The 19,573-nt window shown below is 40.0% G+C and overlaps 1 protein-coding gene across 2 annotated transcripts in view; it reads left to right on the forward strand.

The window, feature by feature from the left end:
* The window catches only part of gabbr1a (gamma-aminobutyric acid (GABA) B receptor, 1a), a 95,135-nt gene that overhangs the window by 72,967 nt on the left and 2,595 nt on the right, over window positions 1–19,573 (forward strand). For both annotated transcript variants that reach the window (XM_042490951.1, XM_042490952.1), the window contains exons 17-23: window positions 4,100–4,232; window positions 6,974–7,090; window positions 8,465–8,575; window positions 10,729–10,822; window positions 13,276–13,403; window positions 18,063–18,191; window positions 18,946–19,089. In XM_042490951.1, coding sequence (XP_042346885.1) covers window positions 4,100–4,232; window positions 6,974–7,090; window positions 8,465–8,575; window positions 10,729–10,822; window positions 13,276–13,403; window positions 18,063–18,191; window positions 18,946–19,089 — 856 coding nt within the window. The remainder of the gene's footprint in view (window positions 1–4,099; window positions 4,233–6,973; window positions 7,091–8,464; window positions 8,576–10,728; window positions 10,823–13,275; window positions 13,404–18,062; window positions 18,192–18,945; window positions 19,090–19,573) is intronic.

The following is a 19,573-nucleotide window of genomic DNA, read 5'->3' on the forward strand; positions in this document are numbered from 1 at the left end:
ACAGGTGACCTTCACGTAACAAAACTGTGGCTTTAACCTTAGAGGCCCCATTTTAGTTGAACTAGCAATTCTCATTATTTTCAGCTTTTTTAAAAATCTTTTTAATGATGACTTCCCTCTTCGGAGGACAACTTTGTATTCATGATTATCCAAGTTATTGCTATCACTGTGCCTCCCAAGGACAAACATAAAGAGTGGAAAAGCAAAAAAAACATGCAATCTATCCAACTTAAAGGTATACTATGCAGGAATTGTCGGTTACTGTTTGTAAACAATATAGCTCGTAGAGCTTTATTCAACCCAAGAGAATCTTGGTCGTCTGAAATTCTACCTACTCTTCATCCAATCAGTTGGTCAAAGAGGGAAAAAATATCTACATTAAGTAAAATAAATCCATAACGACAAATCTGGCAATGTGTCCTCTGTGATTATCTGTTAGTTTTCCGATAGAAAACGAGAGTTAAATAATGTTTAACTTTGGATACAAGGCTGAGCTTGTCACAGTCACCAACCATATAATCACAGTGGGGAAGGGGCGGGACAAATACCACACAGACCAATCGTCACAGTGGTCAAATACAAGTGCTGAACAACAACAGCTGGCGTTTACAGCTGGGAAAAGAAACTCTTTAGACACGGCCTAATTGAGCCTTTAAAACATGGATTGAAAGGACAAGTATTTAAAACTTCAATCTCTATGGCCAAATTTGTTTGATTTCTTTCTAAAACATTGGAAAAAAGGCAATAAGCAACCTGGAAAGAAATCTCTCTCAAATTTAAATAACAATAAAATAAATAATAACAATAAAACTTGATTTAGAAAATTGTTGTTTATATGTATATTATTGAAAAGCTAGGGAAAAATGTCCAGTAAACTATCATAATTATATCCTTAAAATTATGTTACATTATCATTATAATTATTATTAAGCACTTGTTTATTTAGATAATTCCCTTAATTTGTTTTAATTTGATTGTTTTTCCATTTTATTAATGCAGATTTTAAGGTAATACTAATTTTGTGCTAAATTTTTGGTCATTTCTTCTGAAGTTGCTCATTGCCTTCTTCCCACGTTTTCGAAAGAAATCAACTAAATTTGCAGAGGTTCAAAGGGTTGAAGTAACACCGGCAATTGTCTGACCAATGAGAGCTGGGCTCAGTCAAGAGAATAAGGACACAACCAATCTGCCAGTGAAAGTGAAAGTAAAGGTCGACTTCAGCTTTGTCCGCTTGGGGTTTCGCCCTGCTATATCTGCTCCTGGTTGTTACCTTTTTATTAAGTTCCAACCTCACCTGAGCGCTGTGCACAGGATCGTCCCAACCACTGCAAAATAAGAGTAAGTAGAGGGCAGAGTGTCAGCAGATACATACACCCCCACACAATTCTAGAGGGTCATAGGTGACGAATGAGAGGGATTACTTCTGTATGAGTCTATACCACATCGTTTTTTAGAAAAATTCTCCATATAACCTATTGTTAAGTCTGGTTTATGATCTTCTGATGTGTCCAGTGAAGTGTAATCACAGATTGGTGAGCTTGAATATCAGCAACAAATATCAGATATTAGTCCCTCAGAATCACACAAGTTTGTATTCCAGAATATTCAACTATATTTCAGGGAGACATCCACATACAAGAGAAAAAGATGCCAGTTTTTCTTCTATTAGTTGCCTCAAATCAAAGCAACCCAATGACATGGTGCATAAAAGGAAGAAAGCAGCACTCCACATCACAAAATAACTCCTGCAGCGCACTGAACATCTCATATTCATGGTATGTAACAGCATTAAAGGTTTTTTCAGAGGTATCAAAGGTTGGATTGGGGCCAGTGTGCATGCGTGTGTGTGTGTGTGTGTGTGTGTGTGTGTGTGTGTGTGTGTGTGTGTATGCAGGCCCTACGGGTGTGTGGCTGTACAGTAAATAAGCAGTGTGGCCTCGAGGCAACACAAGGGCAGGTCAACAGGATGAAAGAAAATAAAAGGCACACCTACAGCTCGAGCTCGAGTGGAGGGGCAGAGGAAAGCTGCTTTGCTGGGTGGGTGGGTGTTTGGCACAGAGTTTATTATATCGAACATCTTAAATCTGAAGTTATAAACCGGAAATTGTCTTTAAAGTAGCATTTATATCAGCTCATTGTCTCAAGCGGATAAAAATCACCAGTGGTGGAATGTAATAAAGTACATTTACATAAGTACTGTTCATGAAGGGCAACAATGACTGTTAGAAAAGAGGAGGCCTTATAACATGATGGAAAAATACTACAACCTGCTTATGAATGCACATATTGCCCGATCGCGCTGGGAAACTACTCAGTGGCAGCGTCATCATGGTAAACAGAGGCTTCCTGCCAGTGGCGACTTGGAGTACAGAAAGTAAACAAGATTTTCAATTTAATTAAACATACAAGGTACCAGGTAACATTTTCTAAATGAAGTTTAAAAAATAACATTAGAATTTGTCCTTAATCCTGCTACATCTCTGCAGTTGAAGGATGAGTTGATTAAAATCAACAGCTACTATGAAAACTCCATCTAGTTGCTTGGGCATGTTGCTGCTGATGGCATAATTAAATTCCTGCAGTGCAGTTTTTGAATTTGTATTGGAGTCTTGGGTGTTGTCGGCTCTGAACAAGATCCGCCCATCCAGTGCAATAGCTCGATTTGGGATATTAGGGATTAACCATGTCTCTGTGAAGATGTACACTGAGCAGGCTCTGATTTCCTGTTGCTAAATGAGCCTCAATCTCATCCACTTTATTCTTCTGCGACGGGACATTAGCCAGAAGAAGGCTTGGTAGAGGAACAGCTCTCGGTCCAAGTCGGGTCAGCCTCGCCCTGATGCCGGCTCTCCTCTCTCTCTTCATCCAGCACTTTCAGTTTCATTTCAGCAACATGCTGTCACTTTTATGGTTTTATTTTAACACTTAAAGCAAAATTCTATAGCTTTTCTACCTCAAAAATAGCAGTTTCTTGTTTCTTGTTTTCCATCTTTATATACAGTCTTTGTGTGGGACACACTGCGGCGACATGGACTGCAGTTGACTTGTTGTGTTATGGTCTTAATGGTAACACTTACCATCTTGATGTACACTGCTCTTTCACTGATCAATTAATTGGTCACCAGTTTGGCCCTAGAAGCGTTGTGCCAGTGCCAGCAAAAGTGGAAAGCAAAACCTAACACAAGCAACATCTACAGCTCTGATTGGCTGTTTTCCTGCAGGCATGACTGAATCTTGCAAAAGCCATTAGAAACCCAAACAGGAGGCAGAGGAACGTTATTTTTTTCCGTGGAATATCTGTCTCGTGTACTACTGTCTGGATGTAGTGAAATTTTTAACAAATAGGACAAAACATATTTTTGTAAGGTACCAACTGTAGCTTTAAATTGTGAGTTTGGAATATCACTGACAGTGAACTCTGCAAACAGAAACCAAAATGTCTTTTTTCAGAATTGAATGCTTTTTTTTGTTTTGTTTTGTTTTGTTTCCCAAGATCTTTCAGAGCTTTTTCTCCACCACTCACATTTTATTTTGATTTAATCCTTTCCCAGCTGTGAGCATTTCCTTTGTGCATTGCATTGTGGGAGAATAGTATTCATCAGCTGTCCACTCAAAAAGGACTGTGTTTTGTTTGTTAACAGCCTGATTTGAGTATCCTCAGTTTGTCACTTTCTTGGTTCCTCTTGCCCTAAATCATGTCCAAGCTCGACTTGTTTTGTTTCCGGTTTCTTAGATTTTCTTTTTCTTTTTCTTTGTCACTTTCTCCGCTTTTAATAGGCGTTGAATTGTTCAGCGATTCACATTAATTAGACTAATGACTGTCATTCACACATTAGAGGAGCTGCCCAGGGAAGAGCAGTGATCCATATTTGGACCTTTTGTTCATCAGACTGTCTGAAACACGAAATAAAAATGATTAAATAAAAAAATTAAAAAAACATGAGAGCAATTAATAGTAATTGTTGACATTTCTGAGAGCAGACAGAAAGGTCGGCAGCACAATTAACACCTATTTACTTATAAATTCACCAGTTGTTCTTTGAAGCAGAAATTATAATTACCAGTGTTTTTCTAATGTTTTTTTTTGTCTCTGTTTCAGCTACATCCAGAACTCTCAGCCGTACCTGAACAACATGACAGCGGTGGGCTGCATGATGGCTCTGGCTGCAGTGTTCCCGCTGGGGATTGACGGTCACCACGTCCACAGATCTCAGTTCCCTGTTGTCTGCCAGGTAACAGCAGACAGGGACACACACAGGGAGGAAAGAGCCAGAGGGCAGGATGAGGAGTAGACCTGGGCACTGTCTGCAAATATTTGGTTTCATCAATTTGATATGAGTGCCAAAACATCCATTTTTACAATATTTGTGCAGAAGTATAGAAGAGATTAAATTCTACTTTTTGAACATTTTATTCGGGATGCATGATAATATCGGCACGTCATCGGTATTGATAGATACTGGCTTTTAAAAGGAAATTAGGAATCGGCCAACAAGATGATTACTGCTACAGACTGATTTTTCTTTTTTATTGACAAAGTGAACATGTACAAAGCATCAACCCTAATTCGGAGCATTGTTACTTATTTTGCATAATGAATGAATATAACACAGACTGAAAATCACTGTTTTTAATGTCTCCTTCTGCTGGCGGGCCATCACGATGCACTTACATCCATCCTTTCATTGAGATTTAAAATCTCTTTTTCAAGCGCAACCTTAATTCCCCCGTAGTGATCAGCTCAGGCAATTTCAGGTCCTTCTGTAAATTATTCCAAGAAGAAAGGGTGGCATATTTAAACGTTTTTCTGTGCGAACCGTGGGGACCAACAATAAGAGAATATTGTGTGAGTGCAAGACATTATTGTCTAAGCAGCGTTAGTCTGAAAAATGAAGCAAACGCTGAAGTGCCAAAATCAGCAGTTCCTTAAATGGCCACTAGACTGTTATGTTAAAATGTCTAACTTTACAGCAGAAACAGACGTGTTTACAGCCTGCTACATAAAATAGTTTCAGTCTCTATAGCCAATTTTAACATTTGTGACAACTGTATAGGGGATGAATATTTTTCACAACTCACCTGTTTATATTTTATGAAAGCCCAAAGTTACACATATTTAAGGTCAGGGTAGCTTGAGTGACGGGCTGTCTGCGAGGCGTCATCACAGTATGTGAGTTAGATCCGCCCCTCGCTCCTTCACAGCTCCACCCTCTCCAACAAATATTGTTACTAATATGATTAGTATTGACTGAAATGCCAAAATTTTGTCTTCACAACGGCACACCACAAACCAATGTGTAACGTCACAGTAGCTATGTGCAATATTTTAACAGTTAAAATTTTGTCACAATATTTATATAGAGATATTCGGTCAATGATATCATGATATTTCATTTTCTCAAGCAATAAAATTGATAACTTTTTAGAATTTAAAATGAAGCTGTCAATGTAAAAGTTATCAAATAATGTTTTGGCTGCACAGCACGAATTTCTAGTGACTTGTCGCCCCCTGGAGGTTTGAGGTGTAGCATCCAAAAGTTTGTAATTTCTGTCAACAGTCCATGATCGTTCACATACTTGCTCTCATTAAAATTAGTTTGTTGTATTTATAGTGTTCCTGGACCTTACATATGCCACAAATATTGCACTCTGCAGTTACAGCTGTCAGTTTTAGTGAAGCCCGACACCCCTGTGACATTAAGCGAGCCCACATTTAGGTGCTGTGAAGCCCTGACAGTTGTGATGTTCCTGCCTGTGGCAAGCAGACACCTGCAAACCTCATTTCAGGAGTTTGGTCACGCAAACCTCGTGGATGAAAGCCCATGAAAGTTTAAACGCTGACATAATTCATTATCCATTTGAATGTATTTTGGTTTTCGGTGGCACAGACATGATTTTCCGGCTGCCAGAATAGCACAGGCGATGGGATCCCAGCACTAATGAGGAGTGGGAGTGCTTTCTCTGTCACCCATGTTGAGTCTTTTTGTTGTGGAGGCGAGAGGGAGATTTCCATTTCTGTCGTTTCTCTGCTCTTTGTCCCCGTCCAGTTATTCTCTCTCATGCTTTGTTCTGCCTCTCTCCTGCACTCTGCCTCTGACCTTCTACTCTGGCTGTTTTTTTGTTTCTGCTGCAATCTCTCCATTTCACAAAACTTATATTATCTCTTTTTTTCTGCATTACCTACTCTATCTATCTGTCTGTCTGCCTATCTATCTATCTATCTATTTAATAAATTAGCATATATTTTGCTTTTTTATGTAGTTCTGTAACAAAGGTGAAGGTCTCATTTCCACTTTCTAAATTTCTAATTTTATCTCTGGCACTTTTACAGCTTCAGGTTGATTTTCTTACTAAAATGTCTTTAAACTTTCACTGTCCAGCTGCCGCAGTCCAGAGAAAAGTTTTTTCAGTTTTTGCTGTGCACTCAGACCACTGAGTTAAATGCGGTTGTTGGGATGTATGCAGCCTTGAAAGAATACCTACAGACACAATTCAGGGAATTTAGTTCGTATTAATTGATTATTTATTTATTAATTTCTTTTTAGTTTGTGTCATGCCCTTTGAGTCACATTTCACATGAAATTACATGACAATGTTGTTTAACCACCATCTTCCAGTCTTGCATGAGCAAAACAAAACAAAACCTCAGCAAAAGAAACTAAACCACAGAATCCCCTGAAGTCCCAAAAACTGATTTTTTTAAACTTGTGCACACAAGTTGTTTTCTGTGTGTGAACAAGAGTATAACTTGTTCCCACAAGATAATTTTCTTGTGTGCAAAAAAGGAAAAAATATAACTTTTCAGGACTTTGGAGGAACTCTGTACAAAACAAACACAAAAGAAATGAAAACAATTTGTAAAAGTGTTACAAAAACCTTTTTTTTTTGTAACACTATCAATGTTATTAGTTATTTTTCTCCTTTGCCTCTTTTTAATAAAAATTCTCCTCTCCCCTCTTCTCCCCTCCTTCAGTTCCGCCTGTGGCTCCTCGGCCTCGGCTTCAGCCTGGCGTACGGCAGCATGTTCACCAAGATCTGGTGGGTGCACACCCTCTTCACGAAGAAGGACGAAAAGAAGGAGAAGAAGAAGGTAGGGAGGAAGAGTGTGAGGGAGGGATAAGCCTCTCAGCGGTCTCAGGAGAGCAGAGAAAGGACGGGAGAGGCAGGCCGGGCCACGCAGCGTGTGTGGCGCCGGCTGATAAAAAAAAGTTAAGTTAAAAACTTTGCAGGCTCCCTAGTAACATAAGCTGCTCAGAGGCCAGCTCGGCATCCTTCACCGTGGTGGGGCTGTAGCGAGAGTGCGGGGATAAGGGTGTTGGACACACACTGACACAGATACTGTACTTTACACAGGCACCTACACACATGCAATATTTATGCATAGAAACATGCAGATTTGGGGCACACTGATACCCTCATCATCAGCTTTATTTGCATGCTGGTGTGAATGTATTGTGTGTCTGTGTCTGTCTGTGTGTGTGTGTGTGTGTGTGTGTGTGTGTGTGTGTGTGTGTGTGTGTGTGTGTGTGTGTGTGTGTGTGCGCGCGCCTCCTCTTGAAGATACTAGTGTATCCTGGAGCCAGCAAGATACTGCCAGTCTGCGATGTGTTGTGGGAATTTCTAAGACCTAATCAGAAGAATAAGAGATTAAGCCATTTATGGAATATTTATGAATATGGATGAGTATTAAAGTTCTATGCAGAAATCCAACCTTCAGGGGGTTTATTATTTGAGCCAAAGCACAACGAATCGGGTTGACTTTCAACTCTCTACATGTCCACAGAAGGGCAATTTGCCAGAGAGCTCTGCATGAGTATTTAAAGAAACTTTCACAAATCGAGGGGAGAATGAGCGCTTTTCAAATCATTTTTCATGCAACTCAAGTGAAGAGGCGCTCAGGACTGTGTAATGTGTTTTCTTCTTTATTTTATTTTTCAGTTTTAGTCATTGCACGCTTGAATGGGCGTTACTATGTTGGAGGTGCTGGGAGTAAGCCAGCATGGTCGAATAAAATAAATAAATAAATAAATAAGATGTGTAGAAATAAAGAGGAGGGAGTCGCAAAAGGAGAGCTCATCTTGGTGGCGTGTTTTTCGGTTACGGCTGTATTGCTTCCATTATAGCTTAAGTTAAGAATAATAGAGTTGATATTGGCCATTTTAGAGACTGTCCACACAAAAGCAGTGTCGTCTCAGTGTGTAGAAATGATAATTTCAGGTGGCAGCGCAAATATAGCTGCCGCTGCTCTCCGCGTGACACACACGCGCTCAAACTCCCGCTGCTCCGAAAATATACACACTTGTACACACACATACAGAAAGACAATTCGTGTCCAGTCATCCAGAAATCACAAGGACGCCTGTCGTATTATTTGTCCCGGTTGTTTGTCTTTGTTTGTGGACTGGCTCGCGATGCCCTTGGATATTGACGACTGTTGTGTGTTTGTGTGTCTTTGCTCACACAGCAACACTTGGAGCCGTGGAAACTCTACGCAACAGTTGGAGTGCTGCTGGCTATCGACTTCCTGTCACTCATGATCTGGCAGATTGTGGATCCTCTGCACATTACGGTGGAGGTAGAGTACGAAAGACAGATGAGATAATGTGTGTGTCATCGCCCGTTTGCACAGACCGTGCAGCCGCTGTCACGAGTCGATAACGCGGTGATGAGACACCGCGCCTGCTCTGTGGAAATCTTCTTTTGTTTTGATTTATCTTAGAGTCAGAGAGCATGATCCAAAACAAGGATAGATATCAGTGATATTTATGACCTGCATTACTGTAAACAAAAATCAGCATTCGTCAAGCAGCCAAACAAACGTGTTAAATGAATTATTAAACATTTATCTTTTAAAGGTCTAACTGTTTGACTTGATTAAACTGCTTTAATCAATATTTTAAGTGCTGAATCAAGCGACTGTAGAGAGAGGGGATGCCAATAGATTGGCGAAGGAGCATTTCATGAGTGCAGGTATCAAACAAGACTAAAATCAGGATCACACTGAGCTGCAGGCTGCAGAGTGAGTTCACCCTGCGACCAGCAGCAGCCCACGTCCGACTGTTTAATTCTCACACACTGTAAAATATTCATTTTACTTTTATAAGCTAAGAAACCAATTACCTTAAAAATTTAAGTAAATATAATTACTACTTTTAATTTATTTACTATCTATTTACTATCTAATTAAGTTTACTCAATATTCAGTTATATTAACTAAAGTTGCTGCAACTTGAAATGACCAGTGAAATTAAATCAGTCTTTCAAAGTTTTTGCAACTTCAGTAAACCAAGTTTACTGTGCAATATATATATATCTGTCCTGCTTGTTGCAAACTAGTCACTAGTCATCATATTTGTGTTTTCTTTATACTGCAGAGGAAGCACAGAAAGGATGATCTTTAGTAACATTTAGTAGCTAGAAAAGTTGTATCTGGGACTAAAAGTCCTAAAACTTTGGGTTAAAACATAAACAACAATGTTTCTGGTCAGGTGAACGGGGCCAAACTGATCGGATCGGTGTTGTGGGCGGCCCTCCCCAAATATAATAGAAGGGTAAACTCTGCTGTGTGTTCATAACTACAAGTGATGCTTGTGATGCCAGTGATACAACAAATACCTAATGGAAACACATCAGTTTTGAGAAAAAAGGCCCATTTAACCCCAAAAAGCCATACTTCACAAAATTGCAATGGAATCACTTTTTTTTTTTGCTCTTATAGATCACATGATGATATGACTAATGCACTTGTCGGTTGGAGCTGTCTCCCTCGGGCATGATGCAGCAGGCGATACAAGAGGTGTTATTGCATTGCATAACTCTTAAAAAGTTGAGCAGATCATCCGAAAGTTTTGAATCCACGATTTCTCTGTGAAGTCGTGGACTATCACCTCTCAGAAAACCCTCATATGTGGCTGCTCCCTCATATGAGGGGCTTGCCTTTCCATTATCAATCACGTAACACGCCGACGTCGCCTTCGATTGGAAATAATGACGGCTAGTGCGGTGGCTGCAATACAAATAAACGTGCTAATGTTTTGAACATCTATCGCCATGCTTCCTGGAATGTTATAATGAGAGGGGAACATTTCGAAAATACTGTTTAAGTTATGCACAAATCTGTAATGAAAACCCGCCTAGTGTTGCTCTTGATTTTCAGTACCAGTGGTCAGCTGGAGGAGCTACGTCAAGCAGAGCCAGAAACGAAACAGAGTTCATTCTGTTCAAAATGATGTCCAATGTTCAGGAATCAAGACTCAGAAACCTTAATCCTTTTATGCTGTGTAAAATTTAAGTGGCAGATCTCAGCATATGATCAAACTCTGGAACAGACACAAAACTGAGTCACTATTGTGCACATAGTCTGCACACATACAGCTCATTTTTACCTTTTTAGGAACCACAGTAGACTGTACACGTCATCACCAGCTTTAATCTGCACTGTGTGGACTTTATCTACAGTCAAACCTTATATTAAAATAGCTATTTTTCATATTTATTTGATATCTGATATTTATTTTAATTCAGTCATCTATATCTGACATTCGGGAAGGACCAGACTCGAGGGGATCAACCGTGCAGTCACCGGGGCTTGTGCTTGCTGTGCATTTTTTGCCTCCTTTTCCGGAGTGCTGCTGTCTCATCGTTTCTTATTATCTCCCCTTCTCTCTCTCTCTCCTTCTATCTCTTTATCCTTCCATTCCTCTCTCCCTCTGTCTGCCACGCGAGTAGAAGTTCACTAAGGAGTCCCCTAAAGAAGATTTGGATGTCCTGATTCAGCCCTTGCTGGAGCACTGCAGCTCAGAGAAGATGAACACGTGGCTCGGTAAAATTTTTCTCTTTTTGCCCTCTCGTATCTCGATCTGTCTCTTTATCACTTTTTGCCCTGCTCTGGTTTTGAATAATCTCACACACGTGCATATGCAGACACATATGCGTACACGCGTCACTTCCATTCACTCTGAATTAAACAGGCCTCATATCACAGCCTCCTCCCTCCTCCCCCGCCACCCCCTCCGTTTACGTTTGATTCCTCTTTTCTCCCTCTTTGCTTCTCTTTTTTGTCGGCCCACACAGTTCCTTTCTCCCTCCCTGTCTGTTTCTCTGCCGTCTTTCTTAGCGTGGCAGCTCTTATGAAAGTATAATGGTGCTGAAATTCAAATAATGTGGGTCACAAACTGGGCCATTGCCCCATAGCATTTCCTTTCAGAGAGAAGAAAAGATGGTGCTTTAATATCTGGCGGTATAAAGAGACAATGGACAGTCTGAAGAAGTGTCGAACTTACTCAGTCACAGATCCTCTTTTCTTCGCTGCCTCACTCGCTGTCACTGTTATATTCTCTTTTCTCTGTCAGTCTAACTGGCTTTCAGCATATTCACCCTTTTCGTCACTCCACTTTCTATTGTGTCTGCTCCTTCGGTTTTCTTCCTCGGCACATCTTGGTCACTTACTCACTCAGTGTTTGCATTGAGCTGTTCACAATGTTACCTGCTCCAAAGGCGTTTTAAGACATCGTCAAGGTTTTCTGTCCTTTGATGTCACAATGTGTCCCTAAGACTGCATCCATCTCTACATCCTGCAACGCACACAACATTTTCTTAGTTGCTTCAAAGACAAGATAATAATAATAAAGATAATACGCTGCATGTCGTCCTCTCTCACGCTCTCCTCGTACGATAATAAATTGTATAAATCCTGTGTGTCCAAACAGCAGGTGTTTGTCAGTGTTAAAGGGATAGTTCCTATTTTTTGAAGTGGGGTTTTATGAGGTGCAAATCCATAGTGGGTGTATTACATAATGTGGATGGCGGCTGGCACACCTTCAGTTTGGAGAAGCAGGCTGTAGTCGGACATGGAAGATCAGCAGCAAAACATATTTTAGCCATCTAAAAAAAAATCGATATTGATTTAAGTGTACGCTATATTTAGAGTATTATTGGGGGGGAGCAATTGAGAGGTTTCGAAAAACCTGGTAGCCATTCCAAATATATATTTGGAGACCTTCTGCACCTTAAATGAAAATGCAATCTTCATTTTTTTAAAAAAAAAAAATTATTTATATTTTCTTTCTTTCTTTTTTGTTTTTTTGTTTGATTTTTATTTCAATGTATGATGCATTCTAACAAACAGCCTGTCTAAATAAAAATGTTTTCAGCTGCTTCATAAAGTTTTCAGACAAATCGAGTGATTGCAGCGACAAGGGGAGAGCGTTTCATAATTTGGGTGCAGCTGCTTAAAAGGCACGGTCACTTCGAGTTATATAGCGGGTCTGAGGGACAGCCAGTAACTGTTGTTGTGATGACTTAAGTGGCCGATTAGGTGAATATGGGAGGAGGAGGCCAGTGTTGTATTGTGGTGTTTGACCCAGCAAGGATCTAAAAGTCAACACAAGTATTTCAAAATGTATGTGGAAATAATGGGGAGCCACTGAAGAGAGAACAAAATCAGTGTAATATGTGATCTCTTTTTGTAAAGGGTTAGTTCAGATTCACCAAAGTCTCACAATCACACAAACTAACTAACTGATCGAGGCAGCGGTAGACCAGCAGCTCCTTTGTTTAGCCAGCTAAAACTAATGTTTTTCTCAATGGAGTCGTGTGGCTTTGTTAGAGAGCGTAGATGGATAAAACAGTTTCAGTTCCCGATCGGAAAGGGCTGTCTGTCAGTAAGGTCAATGAGCTGAAAATATTACAATTAAAATGTACACTTATGCCGATAGTGATCTTTTTTAGGTGGCTAAAATATGTTTCACCTCTGCAGCTGATTGCTTAGCTTCTGTGTCGGTGCTCCTGCCTGATTCTCCAAACTTATGCCGTCCTGACTGACACTGACTGTATGTAATACACTGTCTATGGATAAGTACCTCATGCAACCCCACTTAAAAGAAATACAAATTCTACTATAACTGTATTGATACAATCACAGTATCTGGTTTCTCTATTTGAAGACAAATGGGACAGTATTATTTTTTTTAATTTAGAAGATGAAAAGATAAAACTGCTAGAGTAAAGACTAACAACACAATTAATTAATTTATTTTTTTGTGGTTTGTTTTTTTTGGGATCAGTTCTTCTGCTGCCAGTTTTCCATCTCATCATTCGTCCTTTAAAATCTCAAAACATCTGACCTCCATTTGTTTCCGTACAATGCTCTATACATAGACTGTACATTTCCTGAATTTTGCCTCAGTATCATTACACACACACACACACACACACACACCCATTATATAATTTTCATGCTCACTCACTCACTGTCTCTGTCCTCTCTTCCTGCAGGTGTCGTTTATGGCTACAAGGGTCTGCTGCTGCTGCTGGGAATATTTCTGGCTTACGAGACCAAGTCTGTCTCCACAGAAAAGATCAATGACCATCGGGCCGTGGGGATGGCTATTTACAACGTTGCTGTGAGTCCAAAAAAGAAACGACACCGTCACGCTTAAACTCCTGTTTCTGGGTGCTGCTGTCTGCTAAGAGCAGTCTGTGGAACGCTGAATAACTTTAAAGTGGCAATAAATACGATTTTTATTGCACCGCAGCACAGAATGGTTGTAGTATATCTGTGGGGGGTTAATCAGTGCCAGCGCCTGTATGATTACTTTGCCTCGTGCTTGGATTTTTGGCCTCCAGAAGACACTTTCCTGCTTGTTTCAGAGCAAAACAGGCAACTGACCAGTTTGTCAAAACATTTCAACCGCATGAGCTTAAAAGCTTCATTCTCAAGGGCACCTCTCCTCACAATTTCTGCTGGTTGTTTATAAAAGTTAATAGAGTTCAGAGATAACTAAATGCCCTTTAATGTTTGTGCTGTATTTTCTTTAAGTAGATAGCTAAATAAAATGAAAGATCAAGGGTCATAAATTACATTTGTCCAAGGGCCAGAATTTTTTAAGCATACACTCTGGGGGCTGGACTTTCAAATTCTTAAAAAAAAAAAAAAAAAAAGTATTTAGACTAAATTAGTCTGTAATTGTTTAATTACGTTATTAAGTAATAATACAGTACATTTATTTTAAATAATACGAAAAAGTCAATAAAATGTTATCTAAGATCATTTGGAAAAAATATATGGAAGTGTTAGATAAGACCATGCAAGAAATGTTTTTTTTTTAAAAAAAGATGAGAGCGCATGTAGATATGGCACATTTTATTTATAAAAAACGGAAATTCATTTCCACTTCGCCTATCCAACCTGCACCCCGTAACCAGGATAAATGTGGGTTAATCAACCACCCAAACCTGACTTGACCCGCAATCTGCCAGCTTTATGCCATATAGTGGCAAAATTATCTGGACTGAGACACGACAGAGACACAGACTGATATGTGTGTGTGAGAGACAGAGGGAGAGAGGGTGGAAGGTGGACTATTGCACATAATGATTCTGTAAGCCATGAATAAGCTGAAAGGTAGATTTATAAAGGAGGAGAACCAAAGGGTCAAACTCATGGTTTTGGTTGGTCAGTCATTCCTAATAAAATTATTTTTGGGAAGGCTTCAATAGAAAAAAATAATGCTAGATATCAGAAATAGAGAAACGAGCCAGATGGGAACATTTGGCAGGCAGTATGTGAACTGCCAACTGCCAGTTGACGATAGCTGGCATAGACTGTATAAAATAATTGATGTAGCCACCTTGACGTCACCCAATGGTTTGTGGACTCACACTTTGAGGTCTTATGTTGCATTTTATCTTATGCATTTTAGTTGTCGCCATCTTGAATTTCCATTTTTGGAGGCAGAAGTGATCAGACCCCCAGAAAGTGTGCCGGGCATTGAAGCCTATTTTATATAGTGGCTAATGATGCCCTGCAGCCCAAAAAGACTTTTTACCATTCAAAGACATCTGTGTGTGTGTGTGTGTGTGTGTGTGTGTGTGTGTGTTTGTGAAGGGCTTTGTAACTGCATGTAAAAAGTGCTTTATAAATTATGCTTTACTTAGTTACTTACTTACTATAGCCACATATATAGACATATAGCACATACAATTATAATAATAAGGGGTCCATTGTAGGCAAAACAGAATAGAAATTATAATTGCACCCTCTCAAAACAACCTCTGGGATGTGCTGAACATTACAAATTGATGATCTAGTATAAAACACAGAAAAGTACATGTTAGTATAATGATTGGTTGGAGCAGTAGGAGGCACAGAAACAGGCTTGTATATAAAATATTCATGCTTTTCCACAAGTACGTCCTGAGATTTGATTTTCTAAAATGCAGATCCCTGGACGCAGTTCTGTCCAAATCATAATAGTGCCAGCACAAGCTGCTGTCTTGTGTGAATCATAAATTCTGATGCTTATGGCGCCTGCGGTGCTGTGATACCAACAGTCGTATCGCAGGCCTTCTTTATAAAAATGAGAACTTGCTCTCAACGGGACTTCCTGGTGGAATAACTGTTAAATAAAATCGATAAAATTTCGAAGGGCATATCACAAACTTTTATTGTGGTGCAGTCTCACGTAACTCTGTAGCTCTGCACTTTAGTGCTGAGCATATAGATATGGAAAGAAATCTGTGCACAGTGTGAGTTATGTATTATCTTTGTGTGTGGATGGATGCTTGTACGGAGCTCTTGCCTTGCCCTGTGGTAGGAATTGTTTTAAAATTGTACCCATTTCCCCTCCAAAGTACAGTGCTAAACGCAGCCGTCAGTCATAAACATTTTTCAGCTCTTGTTAATAGCCAGTGAATCATCTTAAACCGAGGCACCTAGGATGCACTTTACACTGAAATAGCTGCCATTATGTTCACTTTAGCCACTTTAGACAAATTCTCGCTGCCATTTCCTGACACTCTTGACAGAGGGTAACTTTGTAATTGATGTAAAATGTCTGAAAAACTGGTTTCTGTCACTTTAACTGCCGGAGGAGGTTTTCTGCTTTGATCAAAAGCAGACAAACATTTTTTTAAACATTTTTTTGATAACGGCCATTTTGCCAGAGTTTCCTGCACTTACCTCGATTTCTATTACTAAATAAAACGGAGACAGGGTGGTGGTAGCTGACGATGGGATGACAAATCAGCAAACTTTCTATCCTTTCTATTTCTTTTCTGTTTGTGTGTGTGTGTGTGTGTGTGTGTGTGTGTGTGTGTGTGTGCTTGTCTTTGTGCTCCTTCGTGTTCCTTCTCTTCTAAATTCAAAGGTTTTTGCAGCTCTGTGTGCACAGCATAGGCGTAGTCACTTGTTTTGTTTTGTTTTCAGCAGCTCTTTCTTGAGTTTTAGTTGGAGTATTAATCAGCCAATCTGTTTGGGTTTGTATCAATAAGAGCTGATCAGATCCCATCAATGGATAAGAGGAGCAGCTACTGTAGAGGTGAATGATCATGTTTTCCTTTTCTGCATTTGGATGTTTGAAGGTTTTTGTGGATTCGTGTGCGCAGCACAAGCAGAGTTTTTTGATTATTTCTTTCCCCTAGCAGCAGATTCTTTAGCTTAGAGTTTGAGAATTGATCAGTCTGTTTGTGGTCGGATCATTTGGAGCTGATCAGTTCAGATGTGTGGATAAGATGAGCAGTTACTGTAGAGGCGACTGAAAGCAAGCTTCTAGACCCAGCACTGGACTGTGAGGTGTGCACTTCCATTGGATCCTGTCTTTTTCAAACAAAAATAGGTTGGGGAAAAACTATAGACGACACCAAAATGAGAGTGCTGTCGCTCTAAGAAATTGGCCTACAAATAGAATAAATGACAAATTAACTTTCACTAGGCCTGACTTCTTGCTGCTCAGTCTTTGCTCAAGGTACGCTCCCCGCTCCAAGAGTGGTGCTGTGAATAACTAAATGGTATATATTTCACTGGGTTCACAGTGGAAGTGGAAGCCAGTTTTATTTTTTCTGCAAGCAAACACACTGAAAATGTATTGTAAATGATATAAAGCACATATTAAATATGATGTAAATGATCTGATTAGGATACATGGTAAAATATGCATCCCATACTTTCATGTTTGGCGGTTGTGTCTAAACAGAGAGCGCAAGAGATGAGCAGACACACAAACAAATACACACGCACAAGCAAACAGAGACGAAGCTCTGCATGTGATGAACAGAGCAGAGCAGCAGAACTGCTCGTTGACCGCCGTTGAGAAATGCACTTCTGGTGTGAACAGCCAGACGACTGCTGACGGTCAGCTGCGCAGCAATTAACCTATCAGGGCATTTCCACGTCCAGTGTTAACCCAGATAAATAATCCAACAGCGCTCCTAATAAGCAGTCCAGCTCCAGAAATTTAATTAAATACACATGTGAAGGATGATATGGTGGCGGGCTGCCACAAATTAATCAGTGTGTGGGAAACCCTGTCATTAAGGCTGCGTGCTCATCGCAGCAGCCTGGGTTCGAGTCCGGCTCAGAGCCCTTTGATTCATGTCCTCTGCTCTCTCTCCACTTGCGTGTCTGTCTCTCATTGTAAATAAATCTTTAAAAATATCTGTAAATAAACAAAAAAAGGGAAAATCTTAATGAACATCCAAACATTTATCAGCTTAAATAATCAATAAATGGATTGATCTCGCCTCCTCCTATAGGCAGTGGGTTTATCATTGATCCGTCATTCATTGTTATTTATGAAAGCATTAAATGCAGCTTGCGTGCTCATTTCATCACATGGCTCCATAATGTGTCTCCACAAGTCTAATGTTATTATTTTATGTTCTGATATTCACATCTCAGTTTTATGATGATGTCAATAGTTAATGGTGTCTGTAAAGGGACCTCCTTCCTCTTTGCTAAGCTCTGAGCTTCGGGCCTGATGAGATGACAATGTGGTGATTGTCAGCGCGCTGTTGCCACTTCAGTCATGACTTTTTAATGCTGTTTTCACATGGGAGCCCTCCCCGGAATGATAAACAGATGCCTAATGCTTTTATGGATGTGATTTTCCTCCCCTCTCATTCTCTCGCTCTCCAGCTCGACTTCATTCTCCGCCTCCTCTCCTCTAACCTCCGCTGCCTCCTTCTGTTTCTCTGCTTTAAACCTCACTCTTAGTTTTTCCTCTTCTTTCATTCTCTAACTTTCCTTTTTTTCCCCGTTTTTGTCTTTATCTCTCTTCCTGCAGGTGTTGTGCCTGATCACGGCTCCAGTGACCATGATCCTGTCCTCGCAGCAGGACGCCTCTTTTGCCTTTGCCGCTCTAGCAATCGTCTTCTCTGCCTACATCACTCTGGTGGTGCTTTTTGTACCCAAGGTGCTCTGACTCGTCACCGACACCTCTAGGAAATGCTGCACACACACACACACAAAAAAATACACTCGTACTGCTGTAAAACCAAAGGTCAAAATGTGCCGATCTCTTCAGGGAGAAAGTCCAGCCTGTAGTGCATGGTGCATGAAAATGACAAACTTCTGAAACTTGTGAAACTTTCAGCAGAGAGCTCTGCTTTTTTTAAAATCTGCAATAATCCATCCAGTGAGGTGGTTAATAACAAGCTTTAGATGTGTAGCTGCTGTAAACATTTGGTGTTAGTGGGAAAAAAAATCCTCTGGCACAAACAAAGTGAGACATTTCAAATGTCTGGCAGCAGCTACAGTACAATGATTTGTTTGGAATAAATAAAAGAAGAGATGGGGAGTGCACATGAGTGCTGCTGTAGCCTGTGGAGACAGAGGAAAGAGTGCCACCTACAGATATTCAAACTTCATTAACAGAAAATCCAAGAAAAACAAAACAACACAATACTGTCACATTGTGTGGTAGTCTCCAGGAACGTAGAAACCACACAGCAGTGAGGCGCCAGCACCAAAAATGTCAACAAAATATGAAAAAAAAAGGGAGTATAAAGCTCTTGAAATTGACTCCAGTGGTGAAAACATTTTTAAACCTTTAGACATTTGGCTTTAAGGGCTGAAAATAAATGTTTTCCCATTGCATGCATTATTCTTTTAGCACACTGTACTCTCAGGTGCAATTTTTTTTATTCTTTATTGACTTTCTGTTCCAGATGCGGCGTCTTATCACGCGTGGCGAGTGGCAGTCGGAGCAGCAGGACACTCTGAAGACCGGCTCTTCCACCAACAACAACGACGAGGAGAAATCCCGGCAGCTGGAGAGAGAGAACAGGGAGCTGCAGAAGATCATCCAGGAGGTGAAGAAAATGTTACATTAAACAGACACACCATTATTATGATTATTAAACATGTACATCCAAATAACAGGCACTTAATTCACATTATTATAATACACATAATTCCATGCATTATACATATATTCATGGATATTAATGTTAGAGACATTAATTTATTTATTTGCATTTATTATACAGGTAATGTGTGCTGTGCATTTGCTGTTTTTATGTGTTTGTGCGATTTGATGGTGCATATTTGCAGGAGAGAATACTGCATAATATAAGGAAATACAGAATATTAAGAATCACACACAGCTAGGGATGCATGATAATGTCGGCACCTCATCTGCCGAAATCACAATTGACAAAGTGAACATGTACAAAACATCAACCCTAAGTTGAAGTATTCTTCTTATTTTGCACAGGGTATTATGCATAAACCAAAAAGTATTGTATCTTATGTCTCCATCTGCTGGTGGGCCGTCAGGAAAAGAGTAGAAATAAT

Source organism: Plectropomus leopardus, chromosome 7 (genome assembly GCF_008729295.1).
Source record: "Plectropomus leopardus isolate mb chromosome 7, YSFRI_Pleo_2.0, whole genome shotgun sequence".
Lineage (NCBI taxonomy): Eukaryota > Metazoa > Chordata > Actinopteri > Perciformes > Serranidae > Plectropomus > Plectropomus leopardus.